The following is a 22,527-nucleotide window of genomic DNA, read 5'->3' on the forward strand; positions in this document are numbered from 1 at the left end:
AGAAATGTAACATAAATTTCGATTCATCGATAAATTTGTGAACAAAGAAGAATAACATTAACATTTGAGGTTCTGTTAAAATGCTTTTGAACCAATTAGAAGATTTCAAATCTGAAAGCAAAGCAATTGATATTCGTTAGTTTAAATATAATATATCAATTGAATTTTGATTATATAATTAATAAGTTGGCTCGATTATACAGTTGTGTTCTATTTATTCAAGTACAAAGTTTACTTATTGGATAAGTAAACTAATTCAAAAGGATTTGTAGCGGAACTAATTCAACTGAACTAAGCTGTTCGTTCACGTGAGCGCATCGACTGATCGAATGAACCAAAATACTTTTGTTAGGCATAAATTAGTAGTTCGTTAAGTGAACAGTAAAACAAGAAGAAAGAAAACGAGAAGATACATATATAATTAAGTTAATTCACGACGTCGGCGTTGCATGAACTATTTAACAATTTTGCTGTGTAATCGTAAACCGACGATGCTTTCGCGCCGAAGCAAAGACAAATCGCAGGCACATAAAGAAGGCGTTGTGGGAAAATATGTTAAGAAGGACACGCCGCCCGAAATACCGGTAATAAATGTATGGACCTCCTACCCAGACCAACAAAATCAACGTGCCAAAAAGAAGTCACTGCAACGCTGTGCGAGCACATCGCCTAGCTGTGAATTCAAGCCGCGCAGCTCCAGCTCTAGTCGCAATACATATTCGTGCAGCGATGTTCAGCCGGATTATTATCATGCGCGACGGGCCCAAAGTCAGATGCCCTTGAATACCAACAATAATCAGCAAGCGCTGCAGCCACCGACGGCGTCCAATACTCAGTTTCAGCAGAGCAACTATGTTAATATTGAGCAAATGGAGCGAATGCGACGTCAGCAATCCTCCCCGCTGCTCCAAACGCCCACGAGAGGCTTCCAGCGTAGTTATTCAACGCAGAAGCAAACGCAACCAGTTGGTGCACCGAGCTATGATATCGATCAGAACTTACTAAGCGCCTCCTTTGCTAATATGCTACAACGGCCAGCCCAATTTGCTATGCCACAGCCAACTCAGCTGCTGCATCAGCCTATTCAGCAGCATGCGTCACTCATGAGGTATTTAACTACATATATTTGGAATTAGCTTTTGTTTAATGCAATTTGCCTCACACTTTTACAGAGCGCCACTTGGACAACAGCAGCAGCACTTAGGTGGGCATATGATAGGCAGCTATTCAAGTGATTCATATCCCATATATGAGAATCCCTATCGGGTTTCTTCAATGCGTGCAACACAGTCCCAGTCGCAGCGCTCGGAATCTCCTATATATAGCAATACGACCGCATCATCAGCTACGCATCCACATCAACATCATCAGCACCATCCACATCAGCATGCTCATCATCAGCAATTTCACCATCATTTACCACTGCCCCTAAGCGCATCGCTGAGCGTGAGTGGACGAGGCCGAAGCTCTGGTAGCACTCCGATCGCCTCCAGCTCAGTGCAGTCGCTCTACGCGCCACCTCTGACGCCGCCTGCGGCTAGCAACTCGACTGCCGGCACTGCTGCCGATAGCAATAGCAACGGAGCCCTACAAAAGGTGTCCTCACAGCAGTCGTTGACTGAAAGCGAAGAGCTGCCATTGCCGCCCGGCTGGGCTACGCAGTACACATTGCACGGTCGGAAATACTATATTGATCACAATGCACACACCACGCACTGGAATCATCCGCTGGAGCGCGAGGGCTTGCCAGTCGGATGGCGTCGCGTTGTCTCCAAGCTGCATGGCACCTACTACGAAAATCAATACACCGGCCAGTGTCAAAGGCAGCATCCATGCTTAACGTCCTATTACGTTTATACCACGTCCGCTGAGCCGCCCAAGGCAATACGGCCCGAGGCGCCGTTGTATTCCCCACCTGCACATACTCATAACGCTTTGGTGCCAGCTAATCCCTATTTGCTCGAAGAGATACCCAAATGGTTGGCCGTGTACTCGGAGGCGGACTCCTCGAAGGATCACTTGCTGCAATTCAATATGTTCAGCCTGCCTGAGCTCGAGGGCTTCGATAGCATGTTGGTGAGACTCTTCAAGCAAGAGCTCGGCACAATCGTTGGCTACTACGAGCGCTATCGGTAAGTGTTTGATGACTTGAAATTCGTGAAAAAGTTGACTCAGCAAATACTTATTGAATTCGAATTTTATTTTTGCTTACAGCCGTGCCTTAATCTTAGAAAAGAATCGTCTTGCGGGTCAGAATAAGCTTCAATGACGAGCTGCGCAGCAGGAATATATACCCTATAAGTTATACCAGAAATTACCCAAGTTTTGGGTAGTTCGTTTTGATTTCTAACAAGAATTTCAATCAGTTTGTAAACTGTGATATGATTCGACCTAAAAACGAATGAAATAGAAATGAAAAACTGTCTTCAATTGCAGTTCAAGTGAATAAAGTTCATGCTTGACTTTTGCCTTAGCACATACTAAATTATTTTATAATTATATCTTTACGGCTTGTGTTCCGGCTTTTAACTAATATAAATATTTATGGAAATCTATTTTCAATTTAAATATACGATATTCAATTGACTCGAAACCCAACAAGAGGTGCTCAACTAATTAATTTGTTATAAAAATATATCGCAACGGTGTGCTCATATACTTATACAAAAAAGTTATATGCCTGAATTGCTATTATTTATAGAAAACGAAGTACTATGTCAATACGCGAAGCCGAACTCGACTCGAGTCAGTTACAACAACAAAATCGATGAACGATCGAGCGCTTGCCGAGCGTCGATCACTCCAATATCAAAATGAGCTTCAATGTACCCTAAGCCCATGACATTTATGTAAATAGGGTATATTGTTTGTATTAGAGAGTATGTAACAGCCAGAGGGCGGCGCAAGGACTTGATTGGGATCGGTAGAGAAAGTCAATATAGCATTGTGATCGACATCAATTTTTAAATTGATCGATTAAAATCGTTATCGACAATATTAGAGATGCATGATTTCATACGTTTTACGACTTGGAATTCAGAAATTTGAAATATATTTGCTAAGTATTTTATGATTACCCAAACCAAAGATGAATTCATCATTTCGACTAGATAATCTATAAAAAGCTCTAGGGACATTATGTGCTTACTTATGTATGTATGTGTGTTGGTGCTAGATGCTGAAATACTGATGCTCAAATTCCCATTCAGATCAGATAATAAACATTTGCGATTATGCAAAAGCGGAATGTCCATGGTATTCGTCTGATTCTGCGTGCCCGTGCTAGAATGCTGTAGGCTAGGGCATGTGGTAGTCTGGCACACCCGCCCACAGCACTCTGGCTCGTTACATATAAAGTGTTGGAGCACTGTCGCATGGTGCCTCAGTATCTTGAGAGTCGCGTGTCGTGGAGCACAGTTTAAGCTTGCGATTGGTAAGTTGTGCGTGCACGTTGTTAAAGTGCAGCACGAAAATGTTTCGAGTTCTCGATTCGAGTTGCAAGAGAGTTTTCTATATCGCCGATATTCGAGTGCGTAAACGGAGTTTTGTGGATATATGCTTGCACATAGTTGTGTATATAGGCAGATGTAAAAAGAAATGAATGTCGCCTAGATACTTTGAAATTTCTGTGACGTTAGCCAACTTTCAAGTGAAAGTTCTAATCCGGCTGCAAAACGATATCGGAAAAAGCAGAATTGGCTAATTTATTTGCATTGTTTATTTGAACAAATGGTTAAGTCAGCGAATTTTCGACAGCCTTATACATATACATATGAATACAGTCGTCTAGCCCACATAAAGTGTAAATTCTTAACTAAAAATATTTATATTATTTCCCTTTCTTCATTCTGTTTGCTGTCGGCAAACTTTTGTGTGACTACAGTTATAGTTCGAATCATCATTGATTACCGCAATCAATTTGATTAGCCAATTTATTGCAACATGCATTACTAATACAACAACAACAACAACAGCATCGCGAGCATATTGTAACGAGTCCGATTAGCCTTATCAATCAGTCTGATAAGTTTATATTCAGGATGTTGTATACAAAGTTTTGCAAAGTCATCTGCTTTGGCTATCAACAAATATCTGAATGAACAGGCAATTCAAAATAGACGACACTCGTTCAGATAGTCAATCGAGTATATTGGCTTTTCATGAATTGTATTTTACAATTAGGAAATAAGTCAGTCTTCAATTTTATCAGATCCACTAAGTGCTCTATTTTATTAAGTGCTTAGCTAATCTATACTCATTCACGAATTCAATAAGAGCATTTCGGTTTTCAGTTGAATTTTATATGTAGTATATACTCTGTTTACCCATGTCCGCTCATCTGTCCGAAGAATTGTAACTTGAATCTGAAATATAAGTGCTCGGCTGATAAGCTTTCAGATTTGAATACTCGCTCACATACAGAACAGTCTATATTGGTTTGCTTTCCTATTCGTCTTGCTAATTATCTGAATGCGCTTAGAGTGGGGCATAATTATAGAGTCTAGAATATAAACTACGAAGTTAAAGTCTGAGTAATTGAAATACATATGTAGTAACTCATACAAAAATTCTGGGCTAGGTAGTTACACGTACTTCAGGCATGAGTAGAGCAAGTGTTAATAGAGTACTGTATTTGAGGTAGGATAGAAACAGAGACTGGCAATTGGAATATATATTTTTGTAGATTTTTATTACACGTAAAATATAACTTAGGGAGTTAGCGACTCTATAAATTGCCTTAGGCTTTCACATGTACTTCCTTAAAGCGTGTTTGCTCATAATCAGATTCTATAGGATCCATAGATTAGAGCTAGAAGACTTAGATATGAATATGGATCACTGATCTTCTTTTCATCAGTTATATCTCTAATACTATAATATTTTGCCTAATCAGCGAAATTTCCCCAACGAACGAGCATTATGCAGTCGCTAGCAGCCGTTTGCGAACTTTTTACTTGTTTTATGGAGTGCAGCATGTCATAGTCAAGGCGGTTTGATTTGTAGAACCTCCGCCATATGAGTTTTTGTGATTGTATTTGTTACTTGATATACTTATATACGAGCGTCTTTTGATAGTGCTCATATACAGGCACACACACGTGTATATGTATGTATGTGTGTGTGCTAGGTTTATGACTCCATATGACTCGCTGTAGATTGTTGTTAGTTGGGCTTGAGCATGTAAAAAAGTGTATAAAAGCTTTGCTTTCGTTTTCCGAGCAGTTTAGGTCTTTTTTTTATTGTGGAGCGTGCGAAAAGGTCGCGCCTTTTTATTCATACAGCAAATAGTAGTTCTTAAAAATTGTTATTTATGTGATAATTCGCAAATTTATAGTTGATAACTGAAAATGTATTCTTGTGCAGTTTAGCAAATGAGAAGTCTATATTTCGTTTGTTTGCCCAAGTTAAATACTGCTTTCCGGTAGTGTACATACATACGTAACAAGAGATCGTTTTAGAATTGTATGAAACCCTATCTTCAACACATTTAGAGTTTCAGTTATCAAAAATTACAAAGCTTGCATAATAAATATAAGCATATCCATAAATTATCTAGTACATATCGTTAATTATAGGTAAATCGGAGTATAACAATATTTCAATCAACTTTACTGTTTTCACTGATTGCTGAGCAACACAAGTGCAGTGAGCCATTTTTTTAATGCTCTACAATTGAGCACTTGCTAATTTTTGCTGACGCTGTAACCTATATATGTGTATACATATGTATATATATAGTGGACTAAATAAAAATCTTGGTAGATTTTACATGAACTTCTTTAAAAGCATATTCGAGAGTTTCGAAAACGCATGCAACTTTGATCGTTGATTAAACTGTTTTCCTGAATTTGCTTCAATTTGCTTTGCTTCTTATTTATTCAGATCTCCAATTTCCTTTCAGAATTGATTGCCTGTAAATATTGTGACCTGAATGCCTATTGACTGTATGACTCTCAATTAACACAATGAAGATATATTAGCATTTACATATACCACTCAACATTTGCATATATGTATCTATGTGTGCATGTATGTATGTGTGGTTAACAAATTTCGCATACAGAGAGTTGTTGAACTGAAGTTCTTAACAAAGTGAAATTACAACTGTAAATAAAACCAATTAAGCGAATTCGAGCAAATACTCATACGACCCACACCCATAGAGTATGCAATGAATACATAGGGAGTCATGTATTTCAAATTTGTAATTATCATCTTTTAAATACCTTATTTATATCGTATGCCTTTAAATTGAAGGTCAGTTTTTAGCCAAATGTTTTAACATTGAAGTAGGGCGAACAGTGAAATGGCGGTATTGGTATAGCTGTATAGTACACCCATTAATATGTTAAGTGTTTTTTATAATCATTTTGTAATCTTTTTTGAAAATTCATTACAAATTATTTCTTATTTTGCGAGCACACTATTAAAACCTCATTACTATTTATATATTTTAGTCATTCACATGTTGCCATTTCTCATTCCTTTCAGCTGTTGATAACAGAACATGGTAATGGAACAACTTAATTTGCAAGTGTTTTAAGACTACAAATAAAGAAAACCAAACAAAAATGTTTTATCGTTTTCGTTACTTGCGGCAAGTGCTTGTTCTTGCATTGTTCAGTAAGTTTTTGCCTTCGTTGACTTCTTCCATTAACTTTCAACGAAGTCAAATGCTAAAAATAAAACCGTTTTGTTGCTCATTTCAGTTACAATTGGACTATCAGGAGTAACAGCCAATGTTCTAAATGTAGACACTCACGACTTGACAGTGTTGGTAAATGACAACAAAAGTTTTTTGATCTATGTCAGGTGAGTTGAGGCTCTCAATCTGGGAGTATACAGATCTATTCTGTTTTCTTCTTCTGAGTTCGTAGTAAAGTGATAGGATAGACTTTTATCTTTATAAATATGTTCATAGCGCATATGAATATCTAATATAACACTTATTGTATATTGTGTATTGTTGTACACAAGCGTTAAAGAATTCAACTGCAAATCTTGCTCTATAATTTATTATTTAGTACTTTAGACTTTCAGTATATTTTTACGACTCTCAAGTGACTTGCAGAAAGAACATAGACAGTTACTATAGAAATATAGACTCTAACTCGTATTAGTTTTTTTCTCTTTTCAAAATGAATTAAAACGATTAAAAATTTAAGAAATGTGTAAATAAATTAAGAAATTATATTATTCTTGTGACAGTTTAAGTGCTTCTGAAAGGTCTTGCTGCAACTAGTAACATGTCGGACGTGACCGACAGCATGATAGTCGTTCAATGGTGCTATAGAGTAATTTATCTGAAACTCTAGCACAAACATGCTCAGTATAAATACTTCAAGTTTCTTCTGCTAGCACTAAAGAAATTTTTTGCCATCTTCTTAAAATTCCACAGCGACCAATTAACTGAAGATATCGATGTGACTTTGATCAAACAACATGAGTATCATCTGGACCTGTACCCCGAAACCTTCTCATGCCGTAAAGGCATAACAGCCGAACAAGTAGTTGTTGTAAGGGGTCGAGCGGCGGGTCATGTGGAGGTCACAGCAAAGAGCAGCTCCAAGGATGCATCACTGTATGAGGATCGATCTCACATATATATACAGATGTATATAAATATAATGTTAAATATATTTCATTCCTTGCAGCACTGAAAATCTGTTCGTTCGGGTCGTTGTGGCCAAGTCGGAGGCCATAATCTATTCCTCCATTGTCTTTGGCTGGATATATTTTGTGGCCTGGTCCGTGTCGTTTTATCCACAGATCTGGATCAACTACCGACGCAAGTCGGTAGAGGGCCTGAACTTTGATTTCATAACATTGAACATAGTTGGGTTCACATTGTACAGCATGTTCAATTGTGGACTCTACTTCATCAAAGGCTTGCAAAACGAATATAGCGAACGGCATCCGCGCGGCGTCAATCCGGTTATGCTGAATGATGTCGTCTTCTCACTGCACGCCATGTTCGCAACAAGCATCACGATCGTGCAATGTTTCAGATATGAGGTAACTATCAGATATGATGTATAACAATATTTCTGTGTATAAGACCGAGCTATAATGATTTATCATTATGCAAATCAAATGAAAAAGTAAAAATTTGAATACATCCTTATATCTTTTTCTCTTTATATTTCTTATATCATAGCGTGGACAGCAACGTGTGTCGAAAGTCGCATATGGTCTGTTATCAATATTTGCGCTTATTGTGATCATATCAGCGGGACTGGCTGGAGGATCTGTTATAGACTGGCTGGATTTCCTATACTATTGCAGGTATAATAGAGCTATGCGTGTAAACTTTGATTGTAGTACTGATCGGTTCCATTGATTTATGTAGTTATATCAAATTGGCGATTACAATTATTAAATATATTCCACAAGCGCTAATGAACTATAGGAGAAAAAGTACAGAAGGATGGTACGTTCCATAATATTAAGAGATTCAACTGCTATGCATTTATATATCCATTTATATTTTAGGAGTATTGGTAACATTTTATTGGATTTTACTGGAGGTACTCTGAGTATGCTGCAAATGTTGTTAAATGCCCATAACTATGGTAAATTGTTTAGAATAGTCAATTTAGAATAGTCATTTTAAAATTTGTTGTATTATCTTCATAGACGATTGGCCTTCAATATTTGGTGATCCAACCAAGTTTGGGCTTGGCCTATTTTCAGTGCTCTTTGACATATTTTTCATTCTTCAACATTATGTGTTTTACAGGTAATTATGTATTTTTTACTCATTTAAAACTGTGATCTAAAATACGGTAAAATACTTACTTTAGTATGGCACTTTTGGGAAGCTGAAATGAAATAATGAAACTATGCATATGTATGCATACATGTATTAGATTAAATATAAATAATTTATAAATATACATACATTTTTTATCTTTGCAGGCATTCGAACAAACGTACGGAAACAGTTTCTGATTTGACGACAGACACTGTGGCCCCAAATGATGTTCATATTGATACAAAATAAAACAGGGTTAAACTTAAGTATTCATAATGTTGTTAACTGTTAAAAGGTTAAAGATTGTGTTAAACTTGTTATATTTTTGCTAAGTTATTGTTTTTTCACTTAATATATACTGCAAGTGTATGTAAATAAGCTGAAATACATTTTAAAATCAAATTTCTTGACTTTATAAAATTGACCATGATCACAGAGAGAGTTAATGTATTTAAATTTAACAAACTTCTATTTAAATATCGATTGCAACAGCTTTTACGCAATGCTATTAATAATAATTGCACAATATATCGATAAGCAGCGGTAAACGATAGTTGCAGATCAGCTGTGGGTTGCGCCACACTGTGACTGACGATATGTAAGAAGAAGAGGTGTGTTAACTCGGTGCGGCTTACAATAATAAATACAATTGATATATAGGCACATAAATGATAACATTTATTGCGGAAGTGTAAATAAATTGTATTTAGAATGTCTCGACAGAGGAAAAGGTATTACATAATCGCTATCTGCGAATTGCCGTCACACAAGCTGTTGCATACAACACGCATTTTGTGTGTGTGTGTGTGCGTGATTGTTGTTGTGTATGTAAGAATTCGTTTACATTTACAGGCCTATCGCGTACGTTGTGGAGGAGCTGGATACCTTTGATGCAGCTGGCTCCTCATCGCAGGAGAATATCAGCATTGGAAATGCCATAGACGATATGTAAGCCAATATTTATATTTATTAATGATAATCAGAATTATTGTGTTCAAAACATAATGTATTCCTACAAAAGGACAGGCAGCATTCAATTCAGTGTTGCAAAGCCTGCCAACTAATGGCTATTAATACAATAATAACGAATATTTGAATATTTATGCATATTTGCAGCCCCATGGAGCCGATGGCTTTTCTGCAAGGTCTAAACGTAAGTGAATAGAAACAGTTAAGTTTGATTGTAAATAATTGTATTTATTTTACATTTGCAGTCGGGCAATTTGATGCAATTCAGCCAGGTAATTATTTGACTACTTAAACCGCTGAGAGAGATCGGATTGGACCAGTATAAGCGTAAAACTGGCTACAGCTGACAGTACACTTGTCATGAGAGATATATCCATTTCGAGCAACCCCATGGGCTTGATTTTATATTTAATGGTGTTGATTTGAAGGGCGAATGCGTGCACACTTTGTCGAAATCGCCAATCGGCATTTTGTAAATTGATCTCTTGCAAAGAGGTGCCCGTGGTTCGAATTACAAGTAGGATATCATTGCTCACATAAGTCAGTAGGGCTATTTCCAGAAGTGATATAGTCAGAAAAACTAAATTGATGAGTGCACCAAATCCATCGAATTGCTTGCCTCCAATGACAGACTCGGCTATGCCATAGTATTGATTAAAAGCTCCAACCGTAATGCCCAGCAGATGACAAATTAACGATAGGATTATTGAGAGCGACATGAGAGCCATATACTTTGTACTTTTTACGCATATAATCTTGTACTTAATCGCCAGGTCATCAAGCTCATCCGCTAAGGTACAGTATCTCTGTATGCAGTAGTACTTCGAATAATGCTCTCTATTTATTGGCAGTTGCATACAATTCACCTGGTCGACAACCATTTTCAGCCTATCATTGACGGCTTCGACGATGTTCTTCGCTATGATCATGGCACCAAAGTAGCAATTGTTTAAAAAGTTTGATATAATCATTGGAAACAATTTGTACAGCGTCCAGGTCCAATAGGCATCCGGTTCATTTCGTCTCTGTTGCATGACCAAAGCAAACTCCAAAACTAGCGGGAATCCGAGTACTTTAATTAATGCCAGCATTACGGACTTCCTTATTGCTCCACTCTCGATATGCAGTTCGTTCAATGTCTTAAACAAGGGAACTGTGCTCATCATTTCGCCAGCTGTTTTGCTCATTATCATTTGGGTGAAAAAGTTGATAGTCGCCACCGTGATATTCATATAGCTATATAGCTTGACAGCATCCCGTAGATTGAGCTCTGAGTTCATATAATCCTTATATATCTGTCTTACGTAAATGCTCATAAATATCGCTGTCACCATCATGGCATATGCCAATATTTTCTTCGAGAAGACGAAACGCTGTCGGCCCCGCAACGTAAACCGATTGGCAAACAGTCCAAAGAACGTTAACATAATGATGAGCATAATAAGCAAAGCATGTACGAGTTTGCCTTTGCCATGAATCGGCTGACGCGATAGACGTATGCCTAGAAAACCCATTGCCGCCAAAAGGTCTATTGAGACTAAACTTTGCAATTCACATTTATCTATCATTATTATATCCTTTAACGCTTTGTGTTGAATAGGGTATAATTGTTTGTTGATACGGGTATCATAGACGCATATATGCTCGCAGAAGTTTACTCAATCTAGATATCAGAGTACATATTATTATCAAGGAAACCGATTCAAATCGATATCAAAATTTAGTTATTTGAGTAAAGGATAAGGAGTAAAGGATATCGCGATATAAATACGGATAACTGCGTAGAAGCAGCTCAACGCCAGTTACAGAGCATCTTCTAGTCGAGCATGCCGACACACTCTCCAGTTTGAGCCTCAAAATTCATATATTAATTTCAATCAATCAATATGCTGCGCGCTAGACACATGACATAGTTTGACATATCTGGAAATCGTGTAATATTGATTAATTACTTGTAGAGGACACATACATATCTACTTATGCATGCCTTTATCAGTTGCCCAATTTAAATAGAGCTCATATGCAAGCCGGTATTTGCTCATGCAAGAGATATACATATATTTTAAATATATAAAAATTCCACTTTTCAGCAATCCATTTTGCGAGAAATGATGCTGCAGGATATCAAGACACAGATAAACTCATTGCCCAAATTGGAGAATCACAACAATGAAGACTATAACTTCAGCATGGTACTGGAGGAGCCGCCAAAGTCGCACTGGATGTATTCGGAGCCATTGAACAAGTTGTACATACGCATGAATAAAACGTTCAATATTGATGCTACGTTCAAAATCAAAATGCCAATTCAACCGCTGAATTTGCGTGCGTTTCTGTGCTTCGTCAAAGATGTCAGTGGACCCGTGCTGCGCTGTCAGAATCACATGAGCACAGATCCCAGTGAGTCTCTACATAGAAGCATATCACCTACACCTGCACTTATTTAACTCCGTTTCTCTTTTTCCTGCAGTTAAGGATGATCCGAGTAAGCGGGAAAGCTTGCTGCGCTGTGAAAATCCGAATGCGACATATTGTGGCACGGCTGAGGGGAAAAGTATTGGCGAAAGATACTCCGTGCTTGTGCCACTGAACCTGAGTCGTCCCAGCCAACACAGCGGCGGGCTCGTGCGCCAGACGTTGGTGTTTAGTTTTTCGTGCCAGAATTCGTGCTTTGGCCGCAAAGAAACTTGCTTAGTGTTTTGCTTGGAGAACAACAAGTACTTTATATAATAATTCCAAAAATCAATTTATACTCATTAGAGTTATATTTGCAGTGGCGATATACTAGGTCAGCACGTGTTGCTTTTGAAGATTTGCACGTGCCCGAAACGCGATCGTAACATGGATGAGCGGCAGCTGGAGAAAAACAAGATCAAGTCATTGTCCGCTGCTTCGGAAGATGATGAGGTCGATGGGCCGGATGCCAAAAGAAAATATCGTCGCACAATGACCCAGGACATTAAAGAGGAAGTCGAAAGCAACGACAGCAACGATATGCCATTTGTGCCTGCTGATTGGCAAGTCTCGCGCACGTTGGACGGCGACTATCGTTTGGTCATCAAGTGCGAACAGAAGGATATGCTATTGCAGAGCATCGAGGGTATTATTGAGAAGGCGGCCGTTGCCTCGCTTCGTAATCCACAAAGTTCAAAGCTGCGTCAGCATGTGAATAATTTGCTGAATTTAAAAAGTAACTATTATATAAATTTAATGTCTCCCTCTGATTATTATAATTATGTATTTGGCTTGCAGAATGTGCTCAGAAGTTGCCTTAATGCGGAATATTGACAGTACAATAATTAGTATTACTTCATTGGAATTAAGTTTTAAAGTGTTTTAAGTGTTACAATTATCATTCCTAAGGAAATGTTTCAAAACCACAATATTTACATATTGACAATACAAACTTAGATTTGTATGGAAAAAATAACGAATTTGGCATACAAATGAATTTTTTGTTCGGTAATTTAAGATATAGATATATATTTAGTTTATATTAATAGATACCTCTAACATACCCTGTTTACTATATATGTGTATATGGTATTGTTATAATGTGTATTCAAGTATACATGTGTATTTTATTCTAATATACCTGAAAAATGAATATTTTTTTACTTGTTTTTATAAATTTAATAAATGGAATACAAAGATTTACAAAATATTAATTTTAAAAACTACAGAGAAAAACTCTTGTTTCAGTAATAATCAATGTATGTATGGCAAATATAAGATATAAGTATATTAACATGTGAGCCTTATACACATTCAATGTGATCATTTTATTACCATATCTACATCATAGTAAGTAGCTGTCTAAAATAAAGTTGTACTTGGCTTAAATATAGCGAACATCTGCTATATGTCTTTCTCTCTTGTCGAAAATAGCTGTTAATTGTACATTATTCACTTTTTAAAACCGCCTCGATCTTCATGCTCTTCCAAAGAACATGTGCGAAAAGTCAAAGATCAGCAAGCAGATGTTTTGAAATATTTGTTATTTCTCGTCTGCCTTTAGCCATATGCAGTTTTAATCAATAAGTAAGTGCATTATATTTATAACGGAAACTATATTTATATCGTTTCAATATTCTCGCAATATTGGAATTTTAACGGCTTTCTCTTTGCCAGCTCGAGAGCCAACGCCATCGCCATCGAAAGGTTGGCAGACCTGTTTGCCATACGAAATGTTTGAGTGAATTCCATGAAAAAAGTAACTCAAACTTTTACTCGAAGGTGTAACAAATATGCGACAAGCCAAGGGCGTACAAATATATATATATAAACATATATTCATTATATATGTATGTATATATATGGACACATTATGGATATCAAGAATAGGTAAAGTAGCGACATCTTCTATTTATACCCTGTGCTTATGAAGATGGGCTTTAATGTGTTTTCATGGAGATTTGGCTTAAGAAGCTTCATCGTCTAGCAGGTTCTGTAACTGCGTCGCTCTCGGCACCTTTAAACACTAAAGACTTGAAAACACGTATTACCTACGCATCTATCTATCATTACTCTCGAATAAAAATTCCCAAAGCTATTCAGAGACGGAAGAAGCAAGAGGAAGCACATGTCAGCATACTTATAAATGAGATTGCTTAAAGCCATTCATGAAGCTTATTTACATGAAATTAACAAATATTCAAGGATTATATATAAAAGTTTACTGTTTCAGGACATAACAGAGTATACAATTTTTTATTTTTCACAAATTCTATTTGTCCTTACCATACCAATGTGAATCCATAAAACAATCAATATTTATCACTGCAAGTATATTTTTAACTAAGGGGTATATGCTAGTCGAGCGCTCTTGCTCAGTTGAGCTTTCGTTAACTACTTACTTATTTTCAATGCTCTTGAAGTCGATCTCAAGACATCAGGTGAAACTGCCTACACATGCAGTACGCGCTCTCTCCCTCTCGCTCTCTCTCTCTCTCCATTCCCCCTCTCGCTTTCCGTCTCTCTTTCCATTAGCCATTCAATTCCACTCAAAAAGAAAAAAGCCAAAGCCAAGCACCTATTGCTGCCACAAGCGACTGGCATTGGGAGAGAGGAGAGCCGACTTGCTGTCGGCTTGATACACCAAACAAGATAACTCGACGACAACGATATATGTACGTATGTATGTATGTACGTATGTATGTATTTGAATGTGAACAAGTTGTCAGAGAGCGATCTGCAGTTTGTGTGGAAGAGTACGAAAAGTTGAGCGCATTGTTTTTAGTTTTATTTCATATTGCTAGCTCAACGCACGTGCGATTACATTAACGCTAACGGATAAAATAAATAAAAAATAAAAAATAAGTAAATAAAAAATTTGCCTTTTTATGCAACTGCATAAACATGGTCGAAACAGCTACCACTACAACAATCACGCGCACCACATCGAGTGCAGCGCCCAACTCGCATGCTGCTCCATCGGCCACGCCCTCGCCCACCGCGGCCCAGGCGCAGCGGAACGATGAGACAACGCGTCTCATTTACAATCTCAAGATTATTGCCTTCCTGTGCCTGCTGCCGTTCGTGCTGTTCGCCGTGTTCCTCAAGCACCTGCTGGACTACCTGTTCGCCCTGGGCCTCAAGGAGAAGGATGTGAGCGGCAAGGTGGCACTGGTAAGCGCAGGTGGGCGGGCATTCAGTATTGCCCAGGTGTTTGCGTTCTATTCGTGTGCTTAAAATGCCAAAAAGTGCTTATTAAGCTGTCGCATGTTGGCTAACGAGCATATTGGCTCTGATGCCACATTTCGTCTGCCTTGAGACTTGAAATGAGACTCAGCTTAGACTCTGTCTGTCTGTCTGTCAGTGGTAAAGCGCCCACTGGAGGCGTGGCAGCGTGGGAACATTTGCATACATTTTTTATACATATTATATACACATACATATATGCCTCGACTGAAGCTAGATGCATGCAATGTAGAAGATATACATATAATCGTTTATAGATTATACATCAACGCTTATATCAAGTTTATAGAACCAAACCCGTTGACAAATTGGTCAGTACTAAGTTGCAGTTAGACTGCCAAAACTTAAAAACTGAGCTAGTGTTGACTTACTCCGAAGATTATATACCAAGAACTGAGCTCATCTATAATCTATATCTCCCAAAGCTTTAGAACCGAGACTTAAACCAAATATTTGAGCTCAACGATCTGCACAAATCTGCAACTGATATTTACTCCCCCCTTCCCTTGCCCTTCCCTCAGCTAACTATCAAGCTATCTGCTGACCTTGAGCGGGTATTGTGCAGTCAGCTAAGCCTGCCTTCATGCCGCAACTCACATTGCAGCAAATGGTTTCTTAATACTTCATATGTAATGCACAAATGTTTGTACATTCAGTTATATGGATAAATGAATTAGAGCAACGGCACATGTAGTTTTCATCTACTACCGTTACCTCTCGCCCATGTCATGCGGTTCAGCACAAATGGGTGTGGCTCGATTGCGTCGCTTTCGTTTTGTTCTCTTTCAGTTTTTATTGCTACTGTACTAAAACAAAGTATTTTAGCTATGCGTTCCCTAAATAGTCAACGAGTGTATATATGTATATGTATATGTATATATGATGTCAATCCATATTCGGCTGCCTTTGTCGCTCTTGGATGGGTTTTGAATGTCAAATGAGCTCGGGGGAAGCAAGTGATGCCAGCACTGTGACACACATAATCATATAAAAACGAAATATGTTTTTGTTTATAAACTTAGTGACTTGGGGGTTAATTGAAGTTGGCTTAACTAAAAATGAGACTTGGCTGAATAATGGTAAAAGTGTAGTTAGCTTTGTTTATAAATAAGAGAGTAATGAGAGTTTAGAATAGCAACAACATTTGATAAACAAAATATGCTTAAATAAATTGAATGAATTAAGCGTATATTTAAAAATAAATCAATACATTTTATTTTGAGCGTGAGCGCACTTGAGAGATTGAGATATGCAACTTTATTATATATACATGTATATATCATATATGTATATATGTAGTATGTGTGTTATACAAAATGTTATATTTGTAATGTTAATGAATTTAAGGTTAATTTAAGTTCACGCCAAGCAATGAACAATTGCTTATGGTGCTATTTTATATTTCTCACAGACGTGCACACATACATATACATGTACATATGCATACATGTATGCATATTTTTAAACGCATGTCAACTCAATTGACCGTTACGGCAAGGTCAAGTTAGCTGCCAAAACTGATGAATGTATGTATCAATGCATGTGTACACACACACACACACACACACACATCGAACCGATCTCTAGCATGTAGTCCATAAAGTTGTGTGCTTTATTATTGAAATTCCATTCGTATGCCGTTTTGTAGGTGGGTCGTCGTAAGTAGCTTCTCAGGTATTCGTCATGTCACTAAAGCTCGGATTGTTCTGTATTCTGGCGATCGCTCACACAGATACGAATATTAGCTAACCCACACAAATGCGCTGTAAACAGGTTTCTTTCGTATTTCGCTTAAAAGATTATGAACTTCACTTTTGTTTTCTTTCCATTAATGCACACAAAGCACACACATACACACACATACACACACACATACATACATATACATACGTACATCTGTATGTGTTTGTTTACATACCAAATTGATGACGTTGCCGCCGCTGCTCGCGCTGTCTGCGGCAACAGAAATGGAAAACGCAAACATAACAAGATTCGTAGCCAATGAAGATGCGCAAAAAAGCAAAATAGATAACGAAGATAACACGATTAATACCAAATTAAGATAAAGCAGATAAAACTTCCGTAACGTCTACGTGTATGTTTTTAAATTTTATGTTTTTAGCTGAGGCATTTACTTTAATGAAATTGCGATACCCTGTAAAAAGTGAAAGTCTGGTAAGGGGGGTATTGTGTTTCTCTTCGAGCTTATGTAATTGACAAATGCATATATAATCAAATACATAATCTATCATTACATTACACCTGGTGTTTCGATCTGATTTAATAGCCAAACCGATCTCGACTCGAGCCTCGACTGTCTTAAAATCTGAATCCTTACTTCTTATATAACAAGAGTAGATTTAACTCATTTCTATCTATCCAGAAATTCTTTCCATTGCTCTAAAATTAATCAAAATTGAAGCTAATTTGTGCATATGTTGTAGGACGTAAGCTCGAGAGATATCTAATTACATAAGACTAGATTGAAATAAAGTATCAACTAATGTTCCTTTCAAATTACAATTTGATAAAAATGAGAAATCGAGTTCAGTCCTCATGTTTATATAAGAGCTATACAGTACCTTTCACAATCCCAAAATAGATTAAATTCTTGAATAAATCATTTTGTTTACCTCTTCTTCATTTCATCGATTTTCATTGGATATGCAAAAGCAAATCGTCTGTTGTTCAGCGAGTTAGGACTCGAGGATATCTTCTGATCGAGCACTGCCCGACTTAAGTGCTTTTACTTGTGTATTTTATAAAAATTAAGTTTATTACGGTTCAAGTGTTCAATTGACGTTCAACCAATGGGGGTCACATCATTTTAATTACGGGCTAGACTTAAATCAAACATAATCAGTTTATGGATATTTAAACACACTCACACACACATATGCATGCAGCTGTACGTGAATGCCGTAGTTGAGTAGCTCATTGTTTGCAAATAAAGCCAATTAATTTGTACTAGTTTGCATAATGAGAGCTTTAGGGCATACATAAGGCAATTGTATACATATGCTTAAATGATTTCTACCCAGATATAGGTATGTAGCAAGTACATATGTAGACAAAAATGTCAATAACACTGCTAAACAGTAGTTTGAGTTAACTCATTTAAAAGATTGGCATGCTGAGTCTGAAAGCAGTTAAGCTCTATTATGCTCTATAGGTTCTTTCTGTTACGTATCTTTTTCTAGACACAGTCGAACCATTTCTCCACTTTTAACTTTTGAAGATATCGTCCTTTGAATTTAGTGGTCAGCTGCCTTATACCCTCACCAGTTCCTATCCCATTGAGCTCTATCTTTCTCCAACAAATGATAATTTAATAACTTAAAATTATATTTCAAAATTCTTTTCATAGAAAAGAAATAATACTTTAGGATATCAGCATAGACTCTTTGCGAAATATCTTACAATATTTCGAAAATAGCTAAGAAACAAAACTTTTTTATTTTTTACAATTTTGAATAGGCTTTTATATGCAACCCGATTCATATTGGTTGAACTTGGCTAACTAAATGTATGCCCTTTTTAGGTAACAGGCGGTGGCAGTGGCTTGGGTCGTGAGATCTGTCTGGAGCTGGCGAGACGAGGCTGCAAAGTGGCCGTGGTTGATGTCAATTCGAAAGGCTGCTACGAGACGGTGGAGCTGCTATCGAAAATTCCACGCTGCATGGCCAAGGCATATAAGGTGAGTGATATTCGCAGGGAATGAGATCATTTTGATGATCGATCGAACTTGTTTTTGCAGAACGATGTCTCATCGCCACGCGAACTCCAATTGATGGCTGTTAAGGTTGAGAAGGAACTGGGACCTGTCGAAATTCTGGTCAACAATGCTTCGCTGATGCCAATGACATCGACGCCGAATCTGAAAAGCGATGAGATCGACACTATCCTGCAGCTTAATTTGGGCTCATATATTATGGTGGGTTTTATATGTACTTGAATAGGCCTATATGCGAGGTTCCTTGAAGATCAAGATCGAAAATTATGATTCGAGACTCCAGAATGTATAGCGAACTATAGAGTTTGCTATGCATGTAGAGGTGATTGTCACTTTAGGCCTAATCAACACTGATCTAAGCAGTATAACTCATTAGCTCCGCTCTTAAGGTAAAACTTGATGGATCAGTAAAGAAACTGATCTCCAGTATATACAATGTATATTATATTATAGCATTTATCATTAAATTTGATAGGAGTAGAATCTTCGCCCTGCCATCTACTCTACTCACTTCTCAAGCGAGTATACATATCATAAATTATAAACATAGAGTAATACCATTTCTAAAGCAAAAATCTGCTCATCTTGCAACGATCTTGAAGGGTTCGTGCGAGGGTTCGGGTATGAATTTTGTCTGGTGGAACGTTGTCTTTTAACTTTCAAGTTCTTCGGGTACTATTTAATTTGGCTGATAAGTTACTTCATCTAGAATGACAAAATATAATCAGCAGTAATATCCTATATCAAATGGTTATACGTATCACTTATATTTGGTCAAGCTTGATTCATTGGCTGGTTGAACAAACCTCGTCATATTTGCCATATTTAATGTATATATTATATCATCAATCAATCAATGTCAATCAATTTGAATACATTTTTTTTAGACAACAAAAGAGTTTTTGCCAAAGATGATAACACGAAAATCAGGACACTTGGTAGCAGTCAATGCATTGGCAGGTCAGTCTGAAGAAAAATTGAACATATATCAAACATAACAATGTCTATTCATAACCTATATAGGACTCGTACCGCTGCCTGGTGCTGGCATCTATACGGCCACAAAATATGGCATCATGGGCTTTATGGAGTCTCTGCGAGCCGAGCTGCGTCTATCCGATTGTGACTACGTTCGCACCACTGTGGCCAATGCCTACTTAATGAAGACGAGCGGAGATTTGCCGCTGCTCAGCGATGCGGGGTAGATTACTATATAACACTATATATAATCAATGTATCATGTAATGATAAATTCGCTTTTAGCATCTCGAAGAGTTATCCCGGTCTGTCCACTCCTTATGTGGCCGCGAAAATTGTTAAAGGAGTTCTCCTGAACGAGCGCATGATCTATGTGCCCAAGATATTTGCACTGAGTGTTTGGCTATTCAGGTAATATTTGATAGATATATTCTTCAAATTTCCAATTTCTGTAATATTTTATTTTCCACATCTTTCACAGATTGTTGCCAACCAAGTGGCAGGATTTTATGCTGTTGCGTTTCTATAATTTCGATGTGCGCAGCTCACATTTATTTTATTGGAAATGAAGTAAAAGAGAGAAAGAGAGAAAGAGAGAGAGAGAGTGAGAGAGAGTGTGAAAAAGAGAGAGAAAGAGAGCGAGAGGGTGAGAAGAAGAGAGTTAATAGCTGACTACAGTCAGCTCTAGAAATTTGCATATAACTATTTATAGGCAATATTTATTAATCTAAGATTTGCATATTATTTATTTATATAAAGCAAAATCGAATAATACTAAAAAATACTTAAAAAGAGGTATTTTCATTTATAAAATTATAATATATATATACATACTTACACATATTAACTTATTAAGATGCTTGAACAGCATTGAAAACTAATTAGTAAATGCCGCAATTAGTAATGTAGACAATGCATGACTAGAGTATAACAGTTCCATTTCAGTTATATAGTTACTGTACTACATTATGACAAATTGCTGCTGAGGTGCACTACAAATTGTTTATGAATTATACGTAAAGTATTATTAGTATAGATTTGTTTGTGTAAAAAGTAAATGGGAATGAATGAGTGAAAAGTCATTCATAAAGTATCGCCAATCATAATCTTAACTCAGGCTTGTGAGCCAAGCTAAGCTGGGACTCTACAAATCACTGAGTCGATCACTTTGGGGAGCGTAGTCTAAGTACTATATATATATATATATTCCGATTATTAGTTGTTAAACAATTCATGTTGACAAACTCTATAAATCGAAATAGAAATGATTTACTCCGCCCATTTGCAATGAGGAAGCATCAAACAAACTTCTTAACATACAATTACTGATCTTAAAAGCTTCAACTGATCTATATAAGAGTTATAAATCTGCTTCAATATTGTCATAAGAGCATCGCATCACTATTTATTTGTGTAGCTGAGATGCGTTTCAAAATTGCTTTCAAAACTCACTTGTAGGAGCAACATCAGCAGGTAGTACTTGAGGCACCCATCAAAGAGCCACTCACACATATGTGGCATAGCTTGAGCATCAGCATTACTGTACACGAGCAGCAGCAGAAGCAGCAGCAGCCACAGCAGCTCAGAAATAAAATCTAATTTGAGCTCGTTTTCTAGATTTGATGTTGCAGCAAGGAGGACCCCCAGGCACCTGACACGCGGAGGAGAGACACAAGCCCAGGCACAACTCCACACTCTGGCGGCTCTGGCGCTCGATTGGATGCGGCTGCGCATGCGTAGCTGCATTGCACTGTGATCCATAAATAAAAGGGACTAATTACTTATGTGCTAGGGTTACAATTACAGTCGTCGTTCATTGCCATCGAGTGTTTAATAGCTCCGCTGCACTGCACTGCACTGCACTGCGCTCTGCTCTGCTCTGCTCTGTTGTTGCCCCCGCGGAGTTGTCGGCTCGTAACATCGTAACATCGATCGATTGCAGCGTCTGCTCTATAAGCATATTTCAAACATTGTTTTGGGATTTGCACTCTTTCGGAATATTGTGTATTTTTGTTTATTGTTTTGTTAGTGGTTGTCATTCAGCCCCATCCTCTACCATGGTTACGGCTTCGTCTAGGGCCATGCCCTGGCCCGCATCACATGTGCACTGGAGCTCGGCTAAGTGAGCGAAGACATTTCATGCTTGGCGCTCCATGTGGTCCACCTCTTCGTTCAGTGTATCTGTGCTCGCTTTCACGTCTCTCTATGCCTTACTGCATCGACTATAAAGTAGAGTTCATTTTTTATGACCTCAACACACGAAATGACACGAAAGGTTAGAAAAAGCAAAGTCTGTAAATGTGCATTAAAAATTTTATTTTATTTTTTAAAATTTTGTTATTTGATTTATTTGTATTTTTTTCTGTATTCTTGATTTTACTCTAACTTTTTT

The 22,527-nt window shown here is 37.4% G+C and overlaps 5 protein-coding genes across 8 annotated transcripts; 4 read left to right on the forward strand and 1 right to left on the reverse strand.

Moving 5' to 3' along the window:
• Positions 1-325: 325 nt before the first annotated feature.
• Positions 326-2,593, forward strand: LOC6575372 (scaffold protein salvador). Its single transcript, XM_002001348.4, has 3 exons — positions 326-1,108; positions 1,173-2,132; positions 2,215-2,593. The coding sequence occupies exons 1-3, from the start codon at positions 450-452 to the stop codon at positions 2,267-2,269; spliced, it is 1,674 nt and encodes a 557-aa protein (XP_002001384.1). The 5' UTR covers positions 326-449; the 3' UTR covers positions 2,270-2,593.
• Positions 2,594-3,338: 745 nt separating this feature from the next.
• Positions 3,339-9,157, forward strand: LOC6575373 (cystinosin homolog). Of its 4 annotated transcripts, none has more exons than XM_044008156.1 (11): positions 3,388-3,433; positions 5,903-5,914; positions 6,493-6,624; positions 6,711-6,813; positions 7,400-7,582; positions 7,656-8,016; positions 8,159-8,286; positions 8,351-8,431; positions 8,494-8,573; positions 8,638-8,740; positions 8,920-9,157. In XM_044008156.1, the coding sequence occupies exons 3-11, from the start codon at positions 6,573-6,575 to the stop codon at positions 9,002-9,004; spliced, it is 1,176 nt and encodes a 391-aa protein (XP_043864091.1). In that variant the 5' UTR covers positions 3,388-3,433; positions 5,903-5,914; positions 6,493-6,572; the 3' UTR covers positions 9,005-9,157. The 4 variants fall into 4 exon arrangements, with proteins under 4 accessions (XP_002001385.2, XP_043864091.1, XP_043864090.1 ...); XM_044008155.1 differs by having other exon boundaries at positions 3,397-3,433; positions 5,903-5,945; XM_002001349.4 differs by lacking the exon at positions 5,903-5,914 and having other exon boundaries at positions 3,339-3,433.
• A 171-nt stretch (positions 9,158-9,328) lies between these two features.
• LOC6575374 (cellular tumor antigen p53) lies at positions 9,329-13,576 on the forward strand. The gene is made up of 8 exons (XM_002001350.4): positions 9,329-9,486; positions 9,608-9,703; positions 9,872-9,908; positions 9,970-9,996; positions 11,815-12,124; positions 12,195-12,441; positions 12,499-12,914; positions 12,977-13,576. Exons 1-8 carry the CDS (start codon positions 9,467-9,469, stop codon positions 12,997-12,999), a joined length of 1,176 nt encoding a protein of 391 aa, XP_002001386.2. The 5' UTR covers positions 9,329-9,466; the 3' UTR covers positions 13,000-13,576.
• On the reverse strand, positions 9,978-11,238 carry LOC6575375 (putative gustatory receptor 94a). Its single transcript, XM_002001351.4, has one exon. The coding sequence runs from the start codon at positions 11,236-11,238 to the stop codon at positions 10,009-10,011; it is 1,230 nt and encodes a 409-aa protein (XP_002001387.2). The 3' UTR covers positions 9,978-10,008.
• A 1,380-nt stretch (positions 13,577-14,956) lies between the features above and the next one.
• Positions 14,957-20,899, forward strand: LOC6575376 (short-chain dehydrogenase/reductase family 16C member 6). Its single transcript, XM_002001352.4, has 7 exons — positions 14,957-15,352; positions 18,966-19,121; positions 19,182-19,358; positions 20,045-20,117; positions 20,181-20,358; positions 20,421-20,546; positions 20,617-20,899. Exons 1-7 carry the CDS (start codon positions 15,083-15,085, stop codon positions 20,702-20,704), a joined length of 1,068 nt encoding a protein of 355 aa, XP_002001388.1. The 5' UTR covers positions 14,957-15,082; the 3' UTR covers positions 20,705-20,899.
• The last annotated feature ends 1,628 nt before the right edge of the window (positions 20,900-22,527 follow it).

The sequence above is a fragment of the Drosophila mojavensis genome, unplaced genomic scaffold (genome assembly GCF_018153725.1).
Source record: "Drosophila mojavensis isolate 15081-1352.22 unplaced genomic scaffold, ASM1815372v1 contig_231, whole genome shotgun sequence".
NCBI lineage: Eukaryota > Metazoa > Arthropoda > Insecta > Diptera > Drosophilidae > Drosophila > Drosophila mojavensis.

Bases quoted from the DNA above. Each gene is read 5' to 3' on its own strand.
- LOC6575372 (XM_002001348.4), top strand. From the start codon at position 450: ATGAACTATTTAACAATTTTGCTGTGTAATCGTAAACCGACGATGCTT. The intron at 1,109-1,172 runs GTATTTAACTAC...ACACTTTTACAG, and splicing joins CAGCATGCGTCACTCATGAG to AGCGCCACTTGGACAACAGC. The intron at 2,133-2,214 runs GTAAGTGTTTGA...TTTTGCTTACAG, and splicing joins GGCTACTACGAGCGCTATCG to CCGTGCCTTAATCTTAGAAA.
- LOC6575373 (XM_002001349.4), top strand. From the start codon at position 6,573: ATGTTTTATCGTTTTCGTTACTTGCGGCAAGTGCTTGTTCTTGCATTG. The intron at 8,287-8,350 runs GTATAATAGAGC...TGATTTATGTAG, and splicing joins GATTTCCTATACTATTGCAG to TTATATCAAATTGGCGATTA. The intron at 8,741-8,919 runs GTAATTATGTAT...TTATCTTTGCAG, and splicing joins CAACATTATGTGTTTTACAG to GCATTCGAACAAACGTACGG.
- LOC6575374 (XM_002001350.4), top strand. From the start codon at position 9,467: ATGTCTCGACAGAGGAAAAG. The intron at 9,704-9,871 runs GTAAGCCAATAT...GCATATTTGCAG, and splicing joins GGAAATGCCATAGACGATAT to CCCCATGGAGCCGATGGCTT. The intron at 12,915-12,976 runs GTAACTATTATA...TTTGGCTTGCAG, and splicing joins TAATTTGCTGAATTTAAAAA to AATGTGCTCAGAAGTTGCCT.
- LOC6575375 (XM_002001351.4), bottom strand. From the start codon at position 11,238: ATGGGTTTTCTAGGCATACGTCTATCGCGTCAGCCGATTCATGGCAAA.
- LOC6575376 (XM_002001352.4), top strand. From the start codon at position 15,083: ATGGTCGAAACAGCTACCACTACAACAATCACGCGCACCACATCGAGT. The intron at 15,353-18,965 runs GTAAGCGCAGGT...TGCCCTTTTTAG, and splicing joins TGAGCGGCAAGGTGGCACTG to GTAACAGGCGGTGGCAGTGG. The intron at 19,359-20,044 runs GTGGGTTTTATA...CATTTTTTTTAG, and splicing joins ATTTGGGCTCATATATTATG to ACAACAAAAGAGTTTTTGCC.